Source organism: Vulpes vulpes, chromosome 9 (genome assembly GCF_048418805.1).
Source record: "Vulpes vulpes isolate BD-2025 chromosome 9, VulVul3, whole genome shotgun sequence".
Taxonomy (NCBI): Eukaryota; Metazoa; Chordata; class Mammalia; order Carnivora; family Canidae; genus Vulpes; species Vulpes vulpes.
In genome coordinates this window covers 105,351,844-105,368,430 of record NC_132788.1, presented here as the reverse complement: position 1 = coordinate 105,368,430, position 16,587 = coordinate 105,351,844, and the positions used below count along the sequence as shown (strand labels likewise).

The following is a 16,587-nucleotide window of genomic DNA, read 5'->3' as shown; positions in this document are numbered from 1 at the left end:
AAAAAAAATGCAGACTGCAAAATTATGCATCTGCTAGGGGATGGGGATGAAGCAAAAAAGCACTATTTGTGCCAATGGTTGGGTGTTTATGTGATGGGGCTCTGCGTGGCCTTTTTGTTTCTTGGACACGAGAAGCCCCTGTGCCCATTTTACAGATGAGCAAAGAGCCCAGGGTCACCGAGCTAGCCAACGAGTGGAGACGGGATTGGACACCAGGAAGCTTACTGATTCCCTTAGATTCCTGACTCTCCACGCACACATTCTGATTCTAGGGTCTGTTGCTGGACCCAAGGGAGGGTCTGCTCAACTCCCAAAGCTGCCCTAGCAGCTCCCTAGCTCGCCCCAGCCTCGGGCACGTTCGCTGGCCCCATCTGTAAGACATAAAGGACCGTAGTTACCCACCCAGCCTGTTGCGACTTCGCGTGTGTAGAGCGTGACGGGGCAGGGCCCGCACACAGGAGGGCGTGTTGCTAAGTGTTTACAGAACCGCATTCAGAAGGGCCCCCCCAGTGAGGACGGGGCCCCCTGGACCATACGCCCGGCTTGTGTTCCAGATCACCTGGACGGCTGGGGCAGTGGCCAAGAACTGCGGCCTGTCTAATGCCGCAGAAAAGCAGGAGGTGGTGGTCAGCTACCTTCCTCTCAGCCACGTTGCAGCTCAGATGATGGATGTCTGGATACCCATGAAGATCGGGGCTTTCATCTACTTTGCTCAGCCAGATGCTCTCACGGTAAGGCTGAGGGCAGCCCCGGGGGTCAGTGGATGGTTTTGTCAAGCCCCTGATTCAGGGGTTCCTGCTCTATCCTCATCTTATGCTCCATTTAGGCGCAATGGAAACAGCTGACCTCGTTCTTTTAGTTTTTTACCTTTACCCAAGCCAGGGCTGCCGCGTATGGTTGTACGGATTGTACACTGAACAACCCAAAAGTACGATGTGACTAGTATTGAAAGCAGAAGGGGTGTGTGTGTGTAGTTTTCTGTTTTGTTTTTTTAAGTCAGCATTCCCAGCACCAAAAAGCTCCAAAACCCAAACCCGTCTCAAGGCTCTTAACCACATCTACAAAGTCCCTTTTGCTATAAAAGAGAACATAGGGCAGCCTGGGTGGCTCAGTGGTTTGGCGCTGCCTTCAGCCCGGGGTGTGATTCTGGGGACCCAGGATCAAGTCCCACGTCAGGTTCCCTGCATGGAACCTGCTTCTCCCTCTGCCTGTGTCTCTGCCTCTCTCTCTCTGTCTTTCTCTGTCTCTCTCATGAATAAATAAAATCTTTTTTTTTTTTAAGATTGTATTTATTCATTCACGAGAGATACACACAGAGAGAGGCAGAGACACAGGCAGAGGGAGAAGCAGGCTCCTTTCAGGAAGCCCGACGTGGGACTCGATCCCGGGTCTCCAGGACCGCGCCTTGGGCCAAAGGCAGGCGCCAAACCGCTGCGCCACCCAGGGATCCCAATAAATAAAATCTTTAAAAAAAAAAAATAAAAGAGAACATATTCACAGGTTCTAGGGGGCTCTGGGGTGACATCTTTGGGGGACATCGAGCAGGTGGTCTTAGGGCCTTTGTAATTCCTTCTAGAAGATTCAACCTCCAGTTCTTTGCACGGTAGACTCGTTGTCATTTTTTTTTCCACTTTGGTATCTCCTTGGCCCCTCTGCCCGCCCCCCTGACCCCCACCCCAGGGCTCAGTGGCTGAGATGCTGCAGCCACCCGATACTTTCTTCTCTGGCTAATTGCGTCAGGTGCACTCACACCCCTTTGGGACCTGAGAAGCACCCCAACATCCTTATCAACTCCGAATACCCTCAACAGTTTCCAAACAACCGACCCAACACCCCGCGGGTGATAAGGGGATCTGAATGTTCTAAGAAACTGCCACGGGGTTTCCAAAGTGGCTGCCCCGTTTTGTGCCCACCACCCTGCTCCCCAGGAGCGCACGAGAGGCCCGGCTTGTCCCCACCCTCACTGCCACGGGGCTGCCGCTCACAGGCACTGCTGCTGTGTCCTAGTGGGTGGGAAGCAGGACCCCCTAATAACACGGTGGCGGGCGCCTCCTCGTGCGCATGGTGGCCGGCTGTACACCTTAGGGAACCGTCTGTGTGAATCTTTTGTTCATTTTTAAAATTTGGCTATTGTCCTATGGTTGGGCTTGACCAAATATCGGTTTGCAAAAACCCTGCCCCGGTGGCGTGTCTTTTCATCTTTACGTCTAATGAAGTCACTTCTCTTTTCTTTCATGAGTGTGGTGCCACCTGCAAGAGACCCTTGTCTGCCCCGGGCCGCAGAGCCTCTGCTTTAAGCTCTCCTGCTGGGGTCGGTGCTCCGGTCTGAGCTCACTCTTGTGTGTGGTGAGGAGACAGTAAACGGAGCTCTTGCTTTTACTTTTCAGGATGGGACTAGCCTTCCTTGCACTGAGTCCTACTGGCGCTTTCCCGGACTGTGAATTGCTCCAAAATGTAAAGCCTAAAGCCTCCTGTTTGGATTTTCTGTTCCGTCCCATTGAACTGGACGTCCACCCTTACACCAAAACCGCATTGACCAGACTTTTCTGGCTTTCTGGCAAGGCTGACCACCTTGACCTGGTTTGCCTGGGACATTCCCAACTTTATGACCTAAAATCCCACATTCCGGGAACCCTTTCGGTTCTGAGCAAACCAGGACAGCCGATCATCCTACCTTATGATAAATTCCAAAGTTGGGTAGAAGTTCTTCCCATTTTGTTCTTCTTTTCCAAAGTCACTTTGGTCATTCTAGGTCTTCTGCATTTCCGTATAAATGTTGAGATGGGGCCTGTCAATCTGTGTAGAAAAGCCTGCCTGGATTCTGAGAGGGACTGTACTGAGCCCACAGATAGATTTGGAAACAAATCTTAAATCCTTTTTAACAGTTACACAACACTCCGCCGCATCCTGGGGTCAGGTTTTGTTGCCAATCTGTGCTCTCCACCAAATCCCTAGAGAGAGAGAAATGCGATGGGCCACCAGCCAGCCAGTGGGTTGGCTCCCCTGGGTGGGGCGCTCGCCCCGGTCCAATCAGCCGAGAGAAGCTTCTCCTAGGCCGAGCTGGATGGCTGGTGGGGGAAGATGGACATCTGGGTTCCAGGCAAGGTGCAGGTGTGGCTAACCCAGCTCGGTCCCTTGCAGGGCACCCTCATCAACACTCTGCTGGAAGTAAAGCCTACGGCCTTCCTGGGGGTGCCCCGAATTTGGGAGAAGATGCAGGAGAAGATAAAAGAAAGTGGTGCCAAATGCTCAAGCTTGAGGAAGAAGGTGTTTTCATGGGGAAGAATTATTGGCTTAAAGGTCAATACAAAAAGGATGTTTGGGTAGGTGGAGGGTCCAGCGGTGGCCGGGCAGGGAGAGGGCCATGGGTGAGGGGGCTCAGCCTTCTCCAGGCGGTGGTGCCCATCAAGTCCCGTTCGGCTCCAGGGCTGCTGAGCTGCCCTTCTCGTTCTTATTCACAGGGTCCACGACGCTACCATGAGCTACCGCGTGGCAAAGGCCCTCGTGTTCAGCAAAGTCAGGAACGCCCTTGGCCTTGATCAATGCCAAATTTCTATCAGCGGGGCTGCACCCCTCAACCCAGAGACCTCTGAGTTCTTCCTAAGCCTGGACATACCTATAGGGGAGATGTACGGGATGAGCGAAAGCACAGGACCCCACACCACATCCTGCCGCAATAACTACAAGATTCACAGGTACCCGCCTTCTGGGAAGACCCCCAGTCCTCCAGCAGCACTGGGTATGGGGGTTATAGGTGGGAGGGTGGGCGAGCCACTGGGCTAAGGTGAACCCTGACCTGAATCTCCAGAGTGACTCCTGTTCTCCAGCCTCCAAGCCCTGAATCTTCACAACCAGGGAAGCGCCCCCATTTGTCAAATAGCCCACAGACAAGAAGGGCCCTTAGAATGTTCCATAGTCTCCCCCATGGTCACTTGTGGGTTTTGTCTCCAGATAGCCCCCTCCCCAGGCTCCCCCACTCCGAGTTCACCTCTTGAGACCCCGGACCCTTCATCTCCACCATGCTCCATCCCAAACACATCCATGGGTCCTTTCTGGCTTTCTCTCAAGCTCAGCTGGCCCCGGGCTGCAGGAGTGAACCCAATGACACTGACGCAGGAAGAACACCAAGACAAGTTCTGCTCTTTGGGTCCCACAGCCACAGAATCTCCCACCATCTCTCCCTGACCCCCTCTCTGCTGTCACATTGCAGGTCCAGCTTTCCTCTAGGGCTTGCTCAGGTTCCATCTGCCTTTGAACTTGGCAAAAAACTGTCCAATCTTCCCAATACGGCAGAACCATCTCCTGCCTTTGACTTTACCTTGGGAGTGGTGGGGGGGAGCTTTGCACCTCAAACCTCAACATCCCCCCCTTTCCACTCCATCATCCCATCCAAGGTCTATTTTTTCCATAACCCAAATGCCCACTGCAGTTTTTCCAAAACCAAAGAGTGGGCCTTCCCTAAAGAGCAGTGACCCTGCCCCAACCCTGGGTGAAAGGTACTAGTTTCAGCCTCTACCTTTCAATAGTGTTTTTCAATGAGGACTACGTGCCCATGTCCAAAAACTCAGGAGGTGACACAGTGAAAAGCTCCCTCCCTCCCACCTCAAAAGTCCTGGGAGTCTGCTGAGGCCACCATAACAAGGTTCCACAAAACTTAAACCACAAGAGCTTTTTCTGACAATTCTGGAGAACACAGGTCCGAGATCAAGGTGTGGGCAGGCTGGTTCATGTCTGTCCCGGGCCCTTCCCTGCCGTCTGGTGGTTGCTGGCCATCCCTGGAGCTCCCGGCCTTGTAGATGTGTCCCCCAGATCTCCACCTTCAACTTCTCGTGGTTCACCCTGTGTGCGTGTCTGAATTAAAAACCTCCCCTTCTTATAAGGACACCAGGCAGGCTGGATTTGGGGCCACCCTACTCCAGTATGATCTTAACTTAACTCATCACATCTGCAATGACCCGGTTTCCAGATCTGGTCATATTCTGAGGTGCTGGGGGTTAGCCCTGCAACACATGACGGGAGGGAGGGGTGCGCTTCAATCCCTGACACCCTCCCGGAGGCAAAACGACCACACCACTGCTTTCGAGCTAACCTGGCACAAGCAGTGCCTGGACACACATACTTTTGTCCCCCAAAAAAGCATTTTCCATGTTAAGCTGAACACAGAATCCATCCTCTCTGAACTATGACTTGCCATCTGGAGCTTGGGAACCAAATGAAGTCAGATAACCTGGTGTCCTTCGTTATCTGGGCTCGTGACACAGAACTGCAGAGTATTCTGGGTGCCTGCACCAGCCTTTACTTAACTGGTCTTTTTACTGGTGGGTACTTCTGGCTTTTTCTCCATCATGTGTTGCCACAAACAATGCTGAAGCAAGTGCTTTGCATACACATCATCTATGGTGCTAAACCAGTTGGTAAAAAAAAAGAAAGAAAGAAAGAAAGAAAGAAAAGGTAAAGGTACCTCGGGGGCACCTGGGTGACTCAGTTGGTTAAGCATCTGCCTTTGGCTCAGGTCGTGATCCCAGGGTCCTGGGATCCAGTCCCACATCCGGCTCCCTGCTCAGCGAGGAGTCTGTTTCTCTCTCCCTCTGCCCCTTCCTCCTCTCCTGCCCTCTCTCTCTCACACAAATAAATAAAATCTTTTTAAAAATAAGGTACCTCAATGCAACTTTCACGTACATTCCTTTTGTTACAAGTGAAGTTGAAAAAAAAAAATGTTTGCATACATTTCAAATCCATCTGTATTTCCTTTTCTTTGAAATATCTGTATGCTTCCTCATGCCCACCGGGGCCTGGAGAGGGTGAGAGCAGCAGATCCCAGCAGGGAGCCCAGGCTGCACACCCAGGCTGACCTGGGGGGGTGACCTTGTCTCCCTGAGCCCTGGGCTCCCCCACCCCCACCAACTCCCTTCCCCAGCAGCTGTGGCAAAATCATGTCTGGGTGTAAGAACATGCTGTACCAGCAGAGCAAGGATGGCACAGGGGAGATCTGCATCTGGGGTCGGCACGTCTTCATGGGCTATCTGGAGATGGAAGATGCGACCATGGAGGCCATTGATGAGGAAGGCTGGCTACACACCGGGGACTTGGGCCGTGTAGACAGTCATGGTTTCCTCTACATCACGGGCCGCATCAAAGGTACTGACTGGGGCTGGCTCTTCTGGGGCTTCCTGTGGGCAGGCCCACCCTGAACTTGAAACCCCTTTCCTGCCCCGTGACTCTGGGAGAATAATAATCTGCAGGATTCAGTGAGATGCTATAGAACAGGGATAAGCCAGCTCTTCCTGCTGAGGGCCTGACAGTAAATATTTTTTGGATCTGCGGGACACAGAGTTCATGTCACAGCTGCTCAGCTCAGCCACGGGGGCACAAACGCAGCCACGGACAACCAGCAGACACACGGACGTGGCCACATGCCAATACTAATGTCATCTGACTCTCATGTGTCACAAATCTTATTATTCTTTGCATTTCCTTCCAACCATGTAAAAATATAAAAACCGTTTTTAGCCCGTGGCCACACAAACACATGGACGGTTGGATCTGACTCACAGGCTGCAACCTCTGATGCACACAGAGCGTTTGGCAGTGAGCCTGACGTAGGCAGTAACTATGCGGTAAGCGGGCTAGGTTAGCACCATTCCCATGAAAAGCAACAGAATAAGTTTGAGCGAAAAGGATAAACTATTGGCTCAAAATGGAGAAGTCTGAAAGGTCCCACTTCAGGCTTGGCTGGATCCAGGTGCCAGAATAACATCAAAGGAATTGCTTTATCTTTCTCTTCCTGAGCCGTCCTTGGTGTTGGGGCCACTCTTGGAGAGGCTTTTCCCGCTGGGTGATGAGACGACTGCCAACAGTCGAGGCTCGTCTGAAGCACCAATGGGCAGCAAAAGTTTTAGGTCTGGCCTCTCACTGGATCCCATTTAAAAATGAACCGCTGCAGAGAGTAGAGTATGCTGACAGGTCGGACTGGTCACATGCTCATCCCCGTAGCCCTGGCCCAAACCACAAGCGGTTCGAGATGGGTAAGAGTTCCCTGAAGAAACAGTGGGTTGGATACCTGAGTCGGTGGCAGACACCACCCGCGGGTGTCCATCGCAAACATATGATTACCACCGCCTTGACCGCAGTACGGATGGCTGAAAGATCCGGGGGTGAGAACAGAGAGTTTGGGTGGGTGGGACGGGAGGCAGCCAGCATCCTTAGATGAGACAGCAGGTGGAACATATCTGGGGCAGGAGGAGGAGCTCTTGGAGAATTTGAGAGGCTGGGGGAACAGCTGACACAATTCACTGGAAGGTTCTTCAGGGGTTGCCAAGTGGCAGACAAATCAGGAGACAAGAGACAGGGCATGGCCAGAGGTGCTGCACTGTCTTCCAAGCAAGACTTCTGGAGGACTTGGGACAGTGCTGTCCAAGTGAAGTGCACAGGACTTGGACATTGGATGGCAATTCCAAGGAGACAAGGGAGGAGAGGCAGAGTGACACTGGGTCTGTGGCTTGGAGAAAGGCATGATGGGAGTCCCGGCCATGGGCAGGGGTGGTCCTCTGCTTCTGGGGTTTTCTAAGTGAGCGGTCATCTGTGCCAGCTTTTGTCCCCGCTCATCCTCGAGGAGGTGAGGCTTTCGTCCCGTCCCTGTTGAAGCCTCACTGAGCCACGCTTTGTTCCAGAAATCCTCATCACGGCTGGCGGTGAGAACGTGGCCCCTGTTCCCATTGAGAACATGGTTAAAGAGAAGATCCCCATAATCAGTAATGCCGTCTTAGTGGGAGATAAGGCAAAGTTTCTGAGCATCCTGCTGACGCTGAAGGTAACATTGGGTCTGCCGTCCTGCAGGGGTCTCCACCCCAGGGTCCAGAGGGCGCACCCCCCGTGGCCCGGGACCCTCTTCCTGGTCCTCAGGTGTGGCCAGGGAGTGAGTGTGGTCACTGGGTGTGGTGACGAGGGTGTCCTGGGGGCAGTGTGAGGTCGATCGGAGGAATGGAGAGCCACTGGACAAGCTAAGCTTGGAGGCCATTCAGTTCTGCCGGAAACTGGGGAGCCATGTGTCCACCGTCTCTGAGATTTTGGAGCTACAGGACCCCCTGGTCTACAAGGCCATCCAGCAAGGCATAGATGCTGTGAATCAGGAAGCCATTTCCAATGCGCAGAGGATCCAGAAGTGGGTCATCCTGGAGAAGGACTTTTCTGTCCACAATGGAGAGCTGGGTGAGCAGCCCGGAGAGCAGGTGGCCTGGTCCCCTGCTCGTGTCCAGGGCCACATGGGCTCTGGGGAGATGTGCCCTTTTCTGGGGGTCTGAGGGTCCACTTCCAGCTCACAGCTCTCCCCCAAACACACACGTCCCTTCTCCTCCTCCCCACCCCCACACCACGCATGTGCCCACGCACGCGCACGCACACACACGCACATGTCCCTCCTCCCCAGGGCAGCACACCCTCTGCTCTAGGAATAAAAGCCAAACTCCTCATTCTGACTCTGCATGATCTTTCTCCTGCTGACCTCTCCTTTTCAGCTTCCCTGCTGTTCCCACAACTCTTCAAGCACAGTTCCACCTCAGGGCCTTTGCACCTACAGCTCCCTTGACCTGGAATGCCCTCCCCCCTCACTTCTTTGGCTCCTCCTTATTGTCTAGGTCTCACCCTACAGGTCACTTCCTCGAGTGGCCTTTTTCTGACCATCCTGGCTAACGGGACTCACCACCGCCCTTAATAGGCGGCCCTGTCGCTCACCATCACACCCCCTATACTACTGCCGTCTTGCCCCCGTAACACAACATAGTCTGAAATTACCTACCCTACGTGTTAACTGATCTTTGTCCGTCTGCCCCATGAAGGGAGGGCTCACTCCCGGGTGGTTGGGGGTCCTGCTTTCCATCGATGTCCCTTCTGGGGCTTGTTCTCAGCACTTAGCTGTAGTCTGATGGCATGGATTGCAGAGTTAGAGTGAACGGCAAACACACAACCTCCAACAACTTGGGTTCAAGTCCTGCCCCCTCCAAGTGACTTGGCCCTCTGATCCTTAGTTCTTTCAACCATAAGTTGAAAATGCAGTCCTGGGGTCGGGGGGTTTCTCAGGACCCAGCTGGGGAAGCCTGAACGCTGTGGTGACCCACAGCCCATGAGCAGCCTGGGGCATGGATCAGGGCCTGAATTCAAGTCTTGCCCCTGCCATGCACATGCTGGGTCACCTCAGAGCAACTGGCCCTCTCTGAGCCCATTTCCTCACCTGTAAAATCAGGGTGGCGTGCCTTCTCCGCTGGGGGTATTGTCCACACGAGGCACGGAGTTCAGGATGCTGTCTGCCTGGCAGCTCACACAGTCCTCCCCACAGCCCAGGGTGAGGGCAGGGCGGTCATCCCCACGCCGATGGTGACGGCGGTGCGCCCACGAAGTCGATGGCAGAGCCAGCCCCAGCCAGCCCCGGTCACGGGACCCTATTGGCCACACACGGGATATATGAACTTTTATTTTATCCCCACATCTGAACTGGTCTCTTTCTCGATAGGTCCGACGACCAAGATTAGGAGACATTTTGTAACCCAGAAATACAGAAAGCAAATTGAAAGCTTTTACCGCTGACTTCTCTGGTGGAGCTGCTCTTGGCGGTCCCAACGGTGAGACTGGCTTTGCTGGGCTGTGCCTTGAACAAGTCCAACAGACGTGGTCTCTCCTCTGTGGCAGGCGGGTCTGTGAGCAGAGCTGGAGAGGCCACGCACGAATGTACCTTTGCTTGCCAGGGATTCTAGGTCATGCTTTCTCTACCAGAGAAATGCCCAAGTGTTATTTTGTAGCTTATCTGGAGCAGGCCTTTGGTCAGAAACCTTGGTGGGAGTAAGTGCCACTTGCCAGGAACCCAGGGAACGAGGCGTGGTGGCCCATCAGTAAGGGATAGGGATTTGAACAACTCTTACCCACCCACCCCCGTTCCTCTCCTTTCCCCGAGTCTCATCCATCGGAGGCCCCCAAACACCAGGGGTCACTCACTGATAGAATCCAGCTAGACGCAAGAGTAGGAGGACAGTAGAACAAATTCTCAGTTGTCCCAAAGGCCACTTGTAATCCTTTCATGGTCAAATCATGGTCTTCTGATGCCCCCAGCCAACTCGCCCACATTAGCTTCCTAGGGCTGCAGCTACCAAAGTACCACGGACTTGGTGGCTTGCACCACAGGAATTTATTTTCTGGAAGTCCAAGAGCAAGGTACTGGCTGGTTGGGTTCTACTGAGGCCTCTCTCCCTGGCTCATAGATGTGGTGCTTGGGTTGGCATTTCCTTTTGTTACAAGGACATGTCGTACTGGATCAGGGCCCACCCTAATGGCTTCTTTTCAACTCAATCACCTCTTTGGAGACTCTATCCCCAAATGAAGTCACATTCTGAGGTCTTGGGGGGTAGGGCTTCCACATATGAATCTTAAGCAGACTCCCTGCTGAGCACAGAGCCCACTGTGGTGCTTGATCTCATGACCTTGAGAGGGGAGCATGATTCAGTCCATCATGCCACCATGTCCACTTTCTATGTTGTTGACTGGCTTAACTCCTCCACACCTTCATTGGCCAAAGTCTCCTGAGTAAGCCCAGCAGTAACACACATCGCGTTCACCATTCTGCATCTTTCGAGAGACTTACAATTGCCCTTTGCGGTTGGGTAAAAGACCATCTGACATTGATGTGGGGGTGGGAGACGGACCCTCTATACCTGGGCTGACCAAAATGGCAGCAGCAGTAAGTACAAAACATATACTGGGTTTTAAAGACTGGGTATAAAACAGAATATCAAATATCTTGTTCATATTTTGAGATATTGATTAAATGTGGAAATGACACTATCTTAGACATACTGGCTTTAAAAATGTATTACTTAAATTAGTTTCACCTATTTTTTTGTATGTGGCTATCAGAAAATTTTTTTAAAGATTTTGTTTTAAAGAGAGAGCATGCATGAGCAGGGGGAGGGGCAGAGGGAGACGGAGAGAGAGAATCTTAAGCAGACTCCCTGCTGAGCACAGAGCCCACCGTGGGGCTTGATCTCATGACCCTGAGAGCATGACCTCAACTGAAATTAAGAATTGGATGCTTAACCAACTGAGCCTCAGCTACCAGAAAATTTTTACATAGGTGGCCCACGTGGTATTTCTCGTGGATAGTGGTGCTCTAAAGTTCATCAGAGAGGGGTTCAATTGTTTTTCTAATTTCTAATTGGATCCATTCATTCAGGAATATTTTCATCTTACAGTAACTGTGGGATCTCAGAGAGTGAAACACATATTTCAAGGCTCTCCAGGTGATAACCTGTCTTTCTCCGCTTTCCAGCCTCCAAAAGAATGACCTCACTGTGACACATGATTTGCCTGTATAGGGACTTTCACTGTTTTTAAGAAGCTAGATTCCCTACAGATCAATCTCTTGATTATTCACCTGTTAAAGAGGTTCCCCCACTGGGACCTGGCAAGCCTTTTGAAACAACAGGATCATCACAGATCTCTGAATTCCTATGAACCTTCAAGGCATGATCCCAAAAAAGCTTACAGGTAGGTCTATAAAGAACTGCTTGTTTTAGAAGAAAGATCTCATCTCGTGGGTTCCAATTAGATTTTTTTTTTCCTCCCCAGAGGACTGGCTGAGACATGAGAAAGAAAAGCCTTCACCAATTTGAAGAAGTGAGTCCTCAAACCAACGCATCTTCCTAGAAGCAATGGAAACCCTTCCAACAAGTTCTGATAATAAAGTACTTCAGCATCCCATGTCCTGATTTCAGCCCCAGATTCAAACATTTTGTCCTTTGTTGAGAAGTTCAGACTCTGAAATCAGTTCTGGGTTCAAATTCTGACTAGCTATGGGAGTTAAACCTTCTGCATCTGGAGTGGATGGGAATCTGTAAAAACAGACCCCCATCTGAAGGTGAAGGTATGCACTGAGAAGCCATTGATACAGGTAAACTGTTATCATCAAAGCACCCATCAGTCTTGGTTAACAGCTATTATTTTTGTAAGATTTTATTTATTTATTTGAGAGAGACAGATAGCAAAAGACAGAGCATGAGTAGGGGGGAAAGGGAGAAGCAGGCTCCCCACTGAGCAGAGAGCCCGATCTGGGACTCAATCCCAGGACCCTGGGACCATTACCTGAGCCAAAAGCACACGCTCAACCGACTGAGCCACCCAGGTGCCCAACAGCTATAGTTCTTGATGAAACTCATCTTTGCAGATGAGTTTCGCTATTGTCATAAGGCCCAAAATAACAGCAACTTAAAGAAGACAGAAGTTCATTCCTCTTTCATCCAAAAGTCCCATGTATAGGAGCACCGGGGTGGCTCTGTGGTTGAGTGTCTGCCTTTATCTCAGGTCATGATCCTGGGGTCCTGGGATCGAGTCCCGTGTCAGAATCCCCACAGGGAGCCGGCTTCTCCCTCTGCCTGTGTCTCTACCTCTCTCTGTGTATCTCTCATGAATAAAGTCATGTGGAATTTAAAAAACAACAAAGTCCACAAATAGGCAGACCAGGGCCAAGACAGCAAATCCAGTGAAAGATCAGTAGAAAGGATGCCTCCCAGGCCAGAGAAGGACAGCCTATTAGAACAGGAGGAAGAAAATTTCTAGTCTTTTAAGGTTCTAGATACCCAGATGCAGCCCAGGGCCCCTTTTCCTTTTAAAATGTAAAATTATAAATAGATCAGAAATGTATGAAGATATTCTTATAAAAAAAAAAAAACCACAAACGCAATGCCTATAGGCTAATGTTATTTTTGATGACTTTCCTTATCTACCTGGTAACTTTTTAGTTTTATTTTTTCATATGTAGGTACAGTCTATCCTTTTTTTTCAGATTCTGTATTTTAAGTTTGCCTGCTCACTAAAATTTATTTGTTAATCCCCAAATCAATGCTGCCAGCACTTTTGTGGCCATCTGTGGATATGGTCAGACCAGTGAAATATCTGAATTGCCCAACGTTCACTCCCAGCTGAGGTCAAACACAGTGCTGTCCTGCCTTCTTGCTTCAGCTCATGCTGCAAATGCATGTCCTTCTGAGGACCTATTTAGTGGCATGTTTTTGCATTTTTGTTGGGTGATGTCACTGTTGAAAGCAGCCCCTACTTCTCATGCCAAAATGCTGTCTAGTGTTCCTGGGTACAAGAAATCTGTGATGAGCCCAGGGGGAAAAAGTTAGGTGTTAAATAAACATTCGTGCATGAATTATAGTGCTGTTGGCCATAAATTCCATGCTAATGAAGCAACAATGTATATTAAATAAGGTGTCCCTGAACAGTAAACACACATAAAGTTAGGTAGTGATTACTTGATAAAAATGTTGTGACCAGAGGCTGCCAGGAACCTGCCTCCGTATTTCTCCTAAAAGCAATGGTGCAGTATTTGCTAATTCCATGTTTATGGCACCTTTATAAACATAACTGCCACAAATAACAAAAATCGACTATATGTAAATATATATGCCACTACACCAAAAATGTATGTATGTGTGTGAGGTAGGGAGTTCATTTTTACACTTAAAAATATATAAAAGAGACATTTTTTTTCTTCCAGGAAGAGGCAAGTTAGCACAGTGGTTGAGAATGTGGGGAGGAGAGGTGGGCAGCTACATGGAGGAGCAAGGGACAGGCTGAGAGGCCAAGGGTGTGGACTGGAGGGGAAAGCAGAGGTGGCAGGCTGAGGAGAGGAACAGTGCGGTCAAGAGGCTGGATACAGCGAGCAAATAAGTAAGTAAATATTTTTTAAGTAGACCTAAGTTTCTCACTGGCAGAGAAGAAATTTAGGAAAAGGTTAGAAAGAACCACAAGATAATACATTTGAGTTAGAGGTACTATACAAATTCACAGTTTTATGATATATACACACAGTTACAGAACTATAGATGTGTTATATAAAAATATATCTACATATGTCTGTGTACCTACACACTTAGTCATGTGTATATACATGCACACGTGTACATATGCACATGTTTTCTATCTCTGTCTGCTCTGAGGGCCCAGCAGCCATGGGCATGCTAAATAGCCAGATCTTGGTTTCTAAATCCCATCTACTACTAAAAGGAACCAGGGATGTTTGGGGAAATGTCTGATTCCAGGGCTAAGACAGGGAGTGTATAAGATGAGCCCAGAATATAGGAAGGAAGGAAGGAAAGACAGAAAGATAGAGAGATAGGACCTGTCAAAGGGCCAGAGGAACCAGCCAGAAGGGCTTTCCACTGGCTACATGGGGGCAATTTGCCTCCCAAAACAATAATGACAGTAACAGATTACAACCCACTGAATAACTGGTTATTGCTATTGTAATACAAAGTCATGAATAATGTAGAAGAAATGATGGGATTAGAAAGTCTATACCTGGGGATCCCTGGGTGGCTCAGTGGTTTGGCACCTGCCTGCGGCCCAGGGTGTATCCTGGAGTCCCGGGATGCAGTCCCACATCGGGCTCCCTGCATGAAGCCTGCTTCTTCCTCTGCCTGTGTCTCTGCCTCTCTCTCTCTGTGTGTGTGTCTCATTAATAAATAAATAAAAATGTAGAAAAAGAAAGTCTACACCTGGCAATCATTACGCAGGTGGACAAACAGGAGTCGTCAGTAGACTCCATGGTCAGTGACTGGAGCTTTGATGATGGGGAAGACATTGATGTAATCTCATAGTACCTCTCCCCCACAAAAACCTGATCAGTTATAAAAGCAGGAAAACATAACTTGGCAAAAGATGATTTTCCAGATCACAAGGGTATATTAAGTTCTATTGATCATTATACACCATTGGAAGGGAAAGATGGTAGCAAACTCAGTTTCTTACACATTCAGTTGTTTAAAATATATCTTTAATATTCATATTTTTAGCCATTTAGACCCCGCCTGCTTTGTCTATCACTTGAAACTGCACCCAACATGTACCACATATAAGATAAACACCAGAGCTATGAAAGACCCCAGGTTGCTGTGCTCTTTGGAGCTCTCTGGCCCATAGACTCCCTGCCCAGCTACTGACAATGTCACCTAGACAGATAAGCTCCCTTCCCCCTGGGGTGTGGGGGTGGGTCCTTGCCTTCTTCCCCTTCTGGGCTGTTGGCTCTGTGCTGTTGTCTCATTCTGTGAGAGGCTTTCCCTGCATGTGAACCAAAGGGCTCCCCAAGTAAAGCTGCTGTCACCTTGTGGTCACTCTCAGGCCCCCAGCTCCCCAACTCACTCCAGTGTTCTTGGAAGGAATATGACAGAAACTGTGTTAGGCTCCTCTTAGCACAGTTATCAGGAAGTGATATAAACCTGGACCACCTGATCAGATGTCTGGTTCCCTCACCTTAAATATAAATTAAAGAAAAAATTGGGGTTTGGCACTAGCAGGTCCCAAACTGCTGTGAAGGAGTAAACAACACAAAGCCAATTACACCAGGCCCTGGTTGGCTAACACTTATATGACAAAAGCATGGCCCCAGTCATGGGAAATGGGAAACATGGAAGCCCAGTCATGAGGAAAGAGCAGGTGAACCCAAACTGGGGCTCATTCTACAGAATGTAAGGCCTGTGCTCTTCAAGACCATCCAGGAATGAAAGACAGAGCAAGTGAAGACTCGCTCCAGATTGAAGGAGTCTGAGGAGACCTGACAACTAAGTGCACATGATCCCGGGTTGTATCCTGGACCAGAAAGGAAGACCTTACTGGACCGGTTAAGAAACTATGAATGGGGTGTGAGGACTGGATGATCATGCAGTAATGGTGACGTCCTGATCTGGGCTTATATGCTCATTGTGTAGGTCAGTGTTGTTTGGGGGACACATACTGAAATATTTGTACGAGATGTCTGCAGGTTACCCTCAGAAAAAGACTAATGAGGGGCACCTGGGTGGCACAGTCAGTTAAGCATCCGACTCCTGGCTTTGGCCCTGGTCGTGATCTCAGGGTCATGAGATCGAGCCCTGCATCGGGCTCAGCCCTCAGCATGGAGTCTGCTTGAGATTCTCTCTCCCTCTCCCTCTGCTCTTCTGCCCCCACCCCTTCTCACTCTCTCTCAAATAAATAAATCTTTACAGAAAGAAAAAGATTGATGATAATCTGGTGGGGGCATGGGTAGTAGATGATGTAGGAAATGAATCTGCATAAAGAAGATAGTTCTAAAAAATAAAAATAAAAAAATAAAAAAAAAGAAGATAGTTCTTTGTACTAGTATGGAAACTTTCCTGTGACCCTCAGATTTATTATTTCAAAATAAATTATTTAAAAGGCATATTAAAAGACATACACTTGGGGTGCCTGGGTGGCTCAGTTGGTTAAGCATCTTATTTGGCTCAAGTCATGACCTCTGGACCCTGGGATTGAGCCCCACCTCAGGCTCCCTGCTCAGTGGAAAGTCTGCTTCTCCCTCTCCCTCTGCCTGCCACTCCCCCTGCTTGCTCTCTCTCTCAAATAAATGAATAAAATCTTTAAAAAACATGCTATAGACACCTTTATCTGTGAAGCCGAATACAACCACCCCATTTGCTCTAATGACCGCATGGTGTTCCAGAGTAGGGATTTTGCATGGCACTCACCCACTCCCCTATCACTGGACATTTAGGTTGCTTCCACCTGTTCATTAACTATGCAGTGAATACC

The 16,587-nt window shown here is 49.6% G+C and overlaps 1 protein-coding gene across 5 annotated transcripts in view; it reads left to right on the top strand.

Annotated features, from left to right (window-relative positions):
• LOC112911851 (long-chain-fatty-acid--CoA ligase ACSBG2-like) overlaps window positions 1-12,721 on the top strand; it is a 63,492-nt gene extending 50,771 nt beyond the window's left edge. For 4 of the 5 annotated variants that reach the window (XM_072721657.1, XM_025988539.2, XM_072721658.1 and 1 more), the window contains 9 exons: window positions 555-731; window positions 3,142-3,323; window positions 3,462-3,695; window positions 5,921-6,138; window positions 7,671-7,810; window positions 7,962-8,208; window positions 9,506-9,614; window positions 11,312-11,529; window positions 11,611-12,721. In XM_072721657.1, coding sequence (XP_072577758.1) covers window positions 555-731; window positions 3,142-3,323; window positions 3,462-3,695; window positions 5,921-6,138; window positions 7,671-7,810; window positions 7,962-8,208; window positions 9,506-9,579 — 1,272 coding nt within the window. In that variant the 3' untranslated portion in view covers window positions 9,580-9,614; window positions 11,312-11,529; window positions 11,611-12,721. Of the gene's footprint in view, window positions 1-554; window positions 732-3,141; window positions 3,324-3,461; window positions 3,696-5,920; window positions 6,139-7,670; window positions 8,209-9,505; window positions 9,615-11,311; window positions 11,530-11,610 lie in introns of those variants that run through there. The other variant, XM_072721656.1, reaches the window with a different exon arrangement.
• The last annotated feature ends 3,866 nt before the right edge of the window (window positions 12,722-16,587 follow it).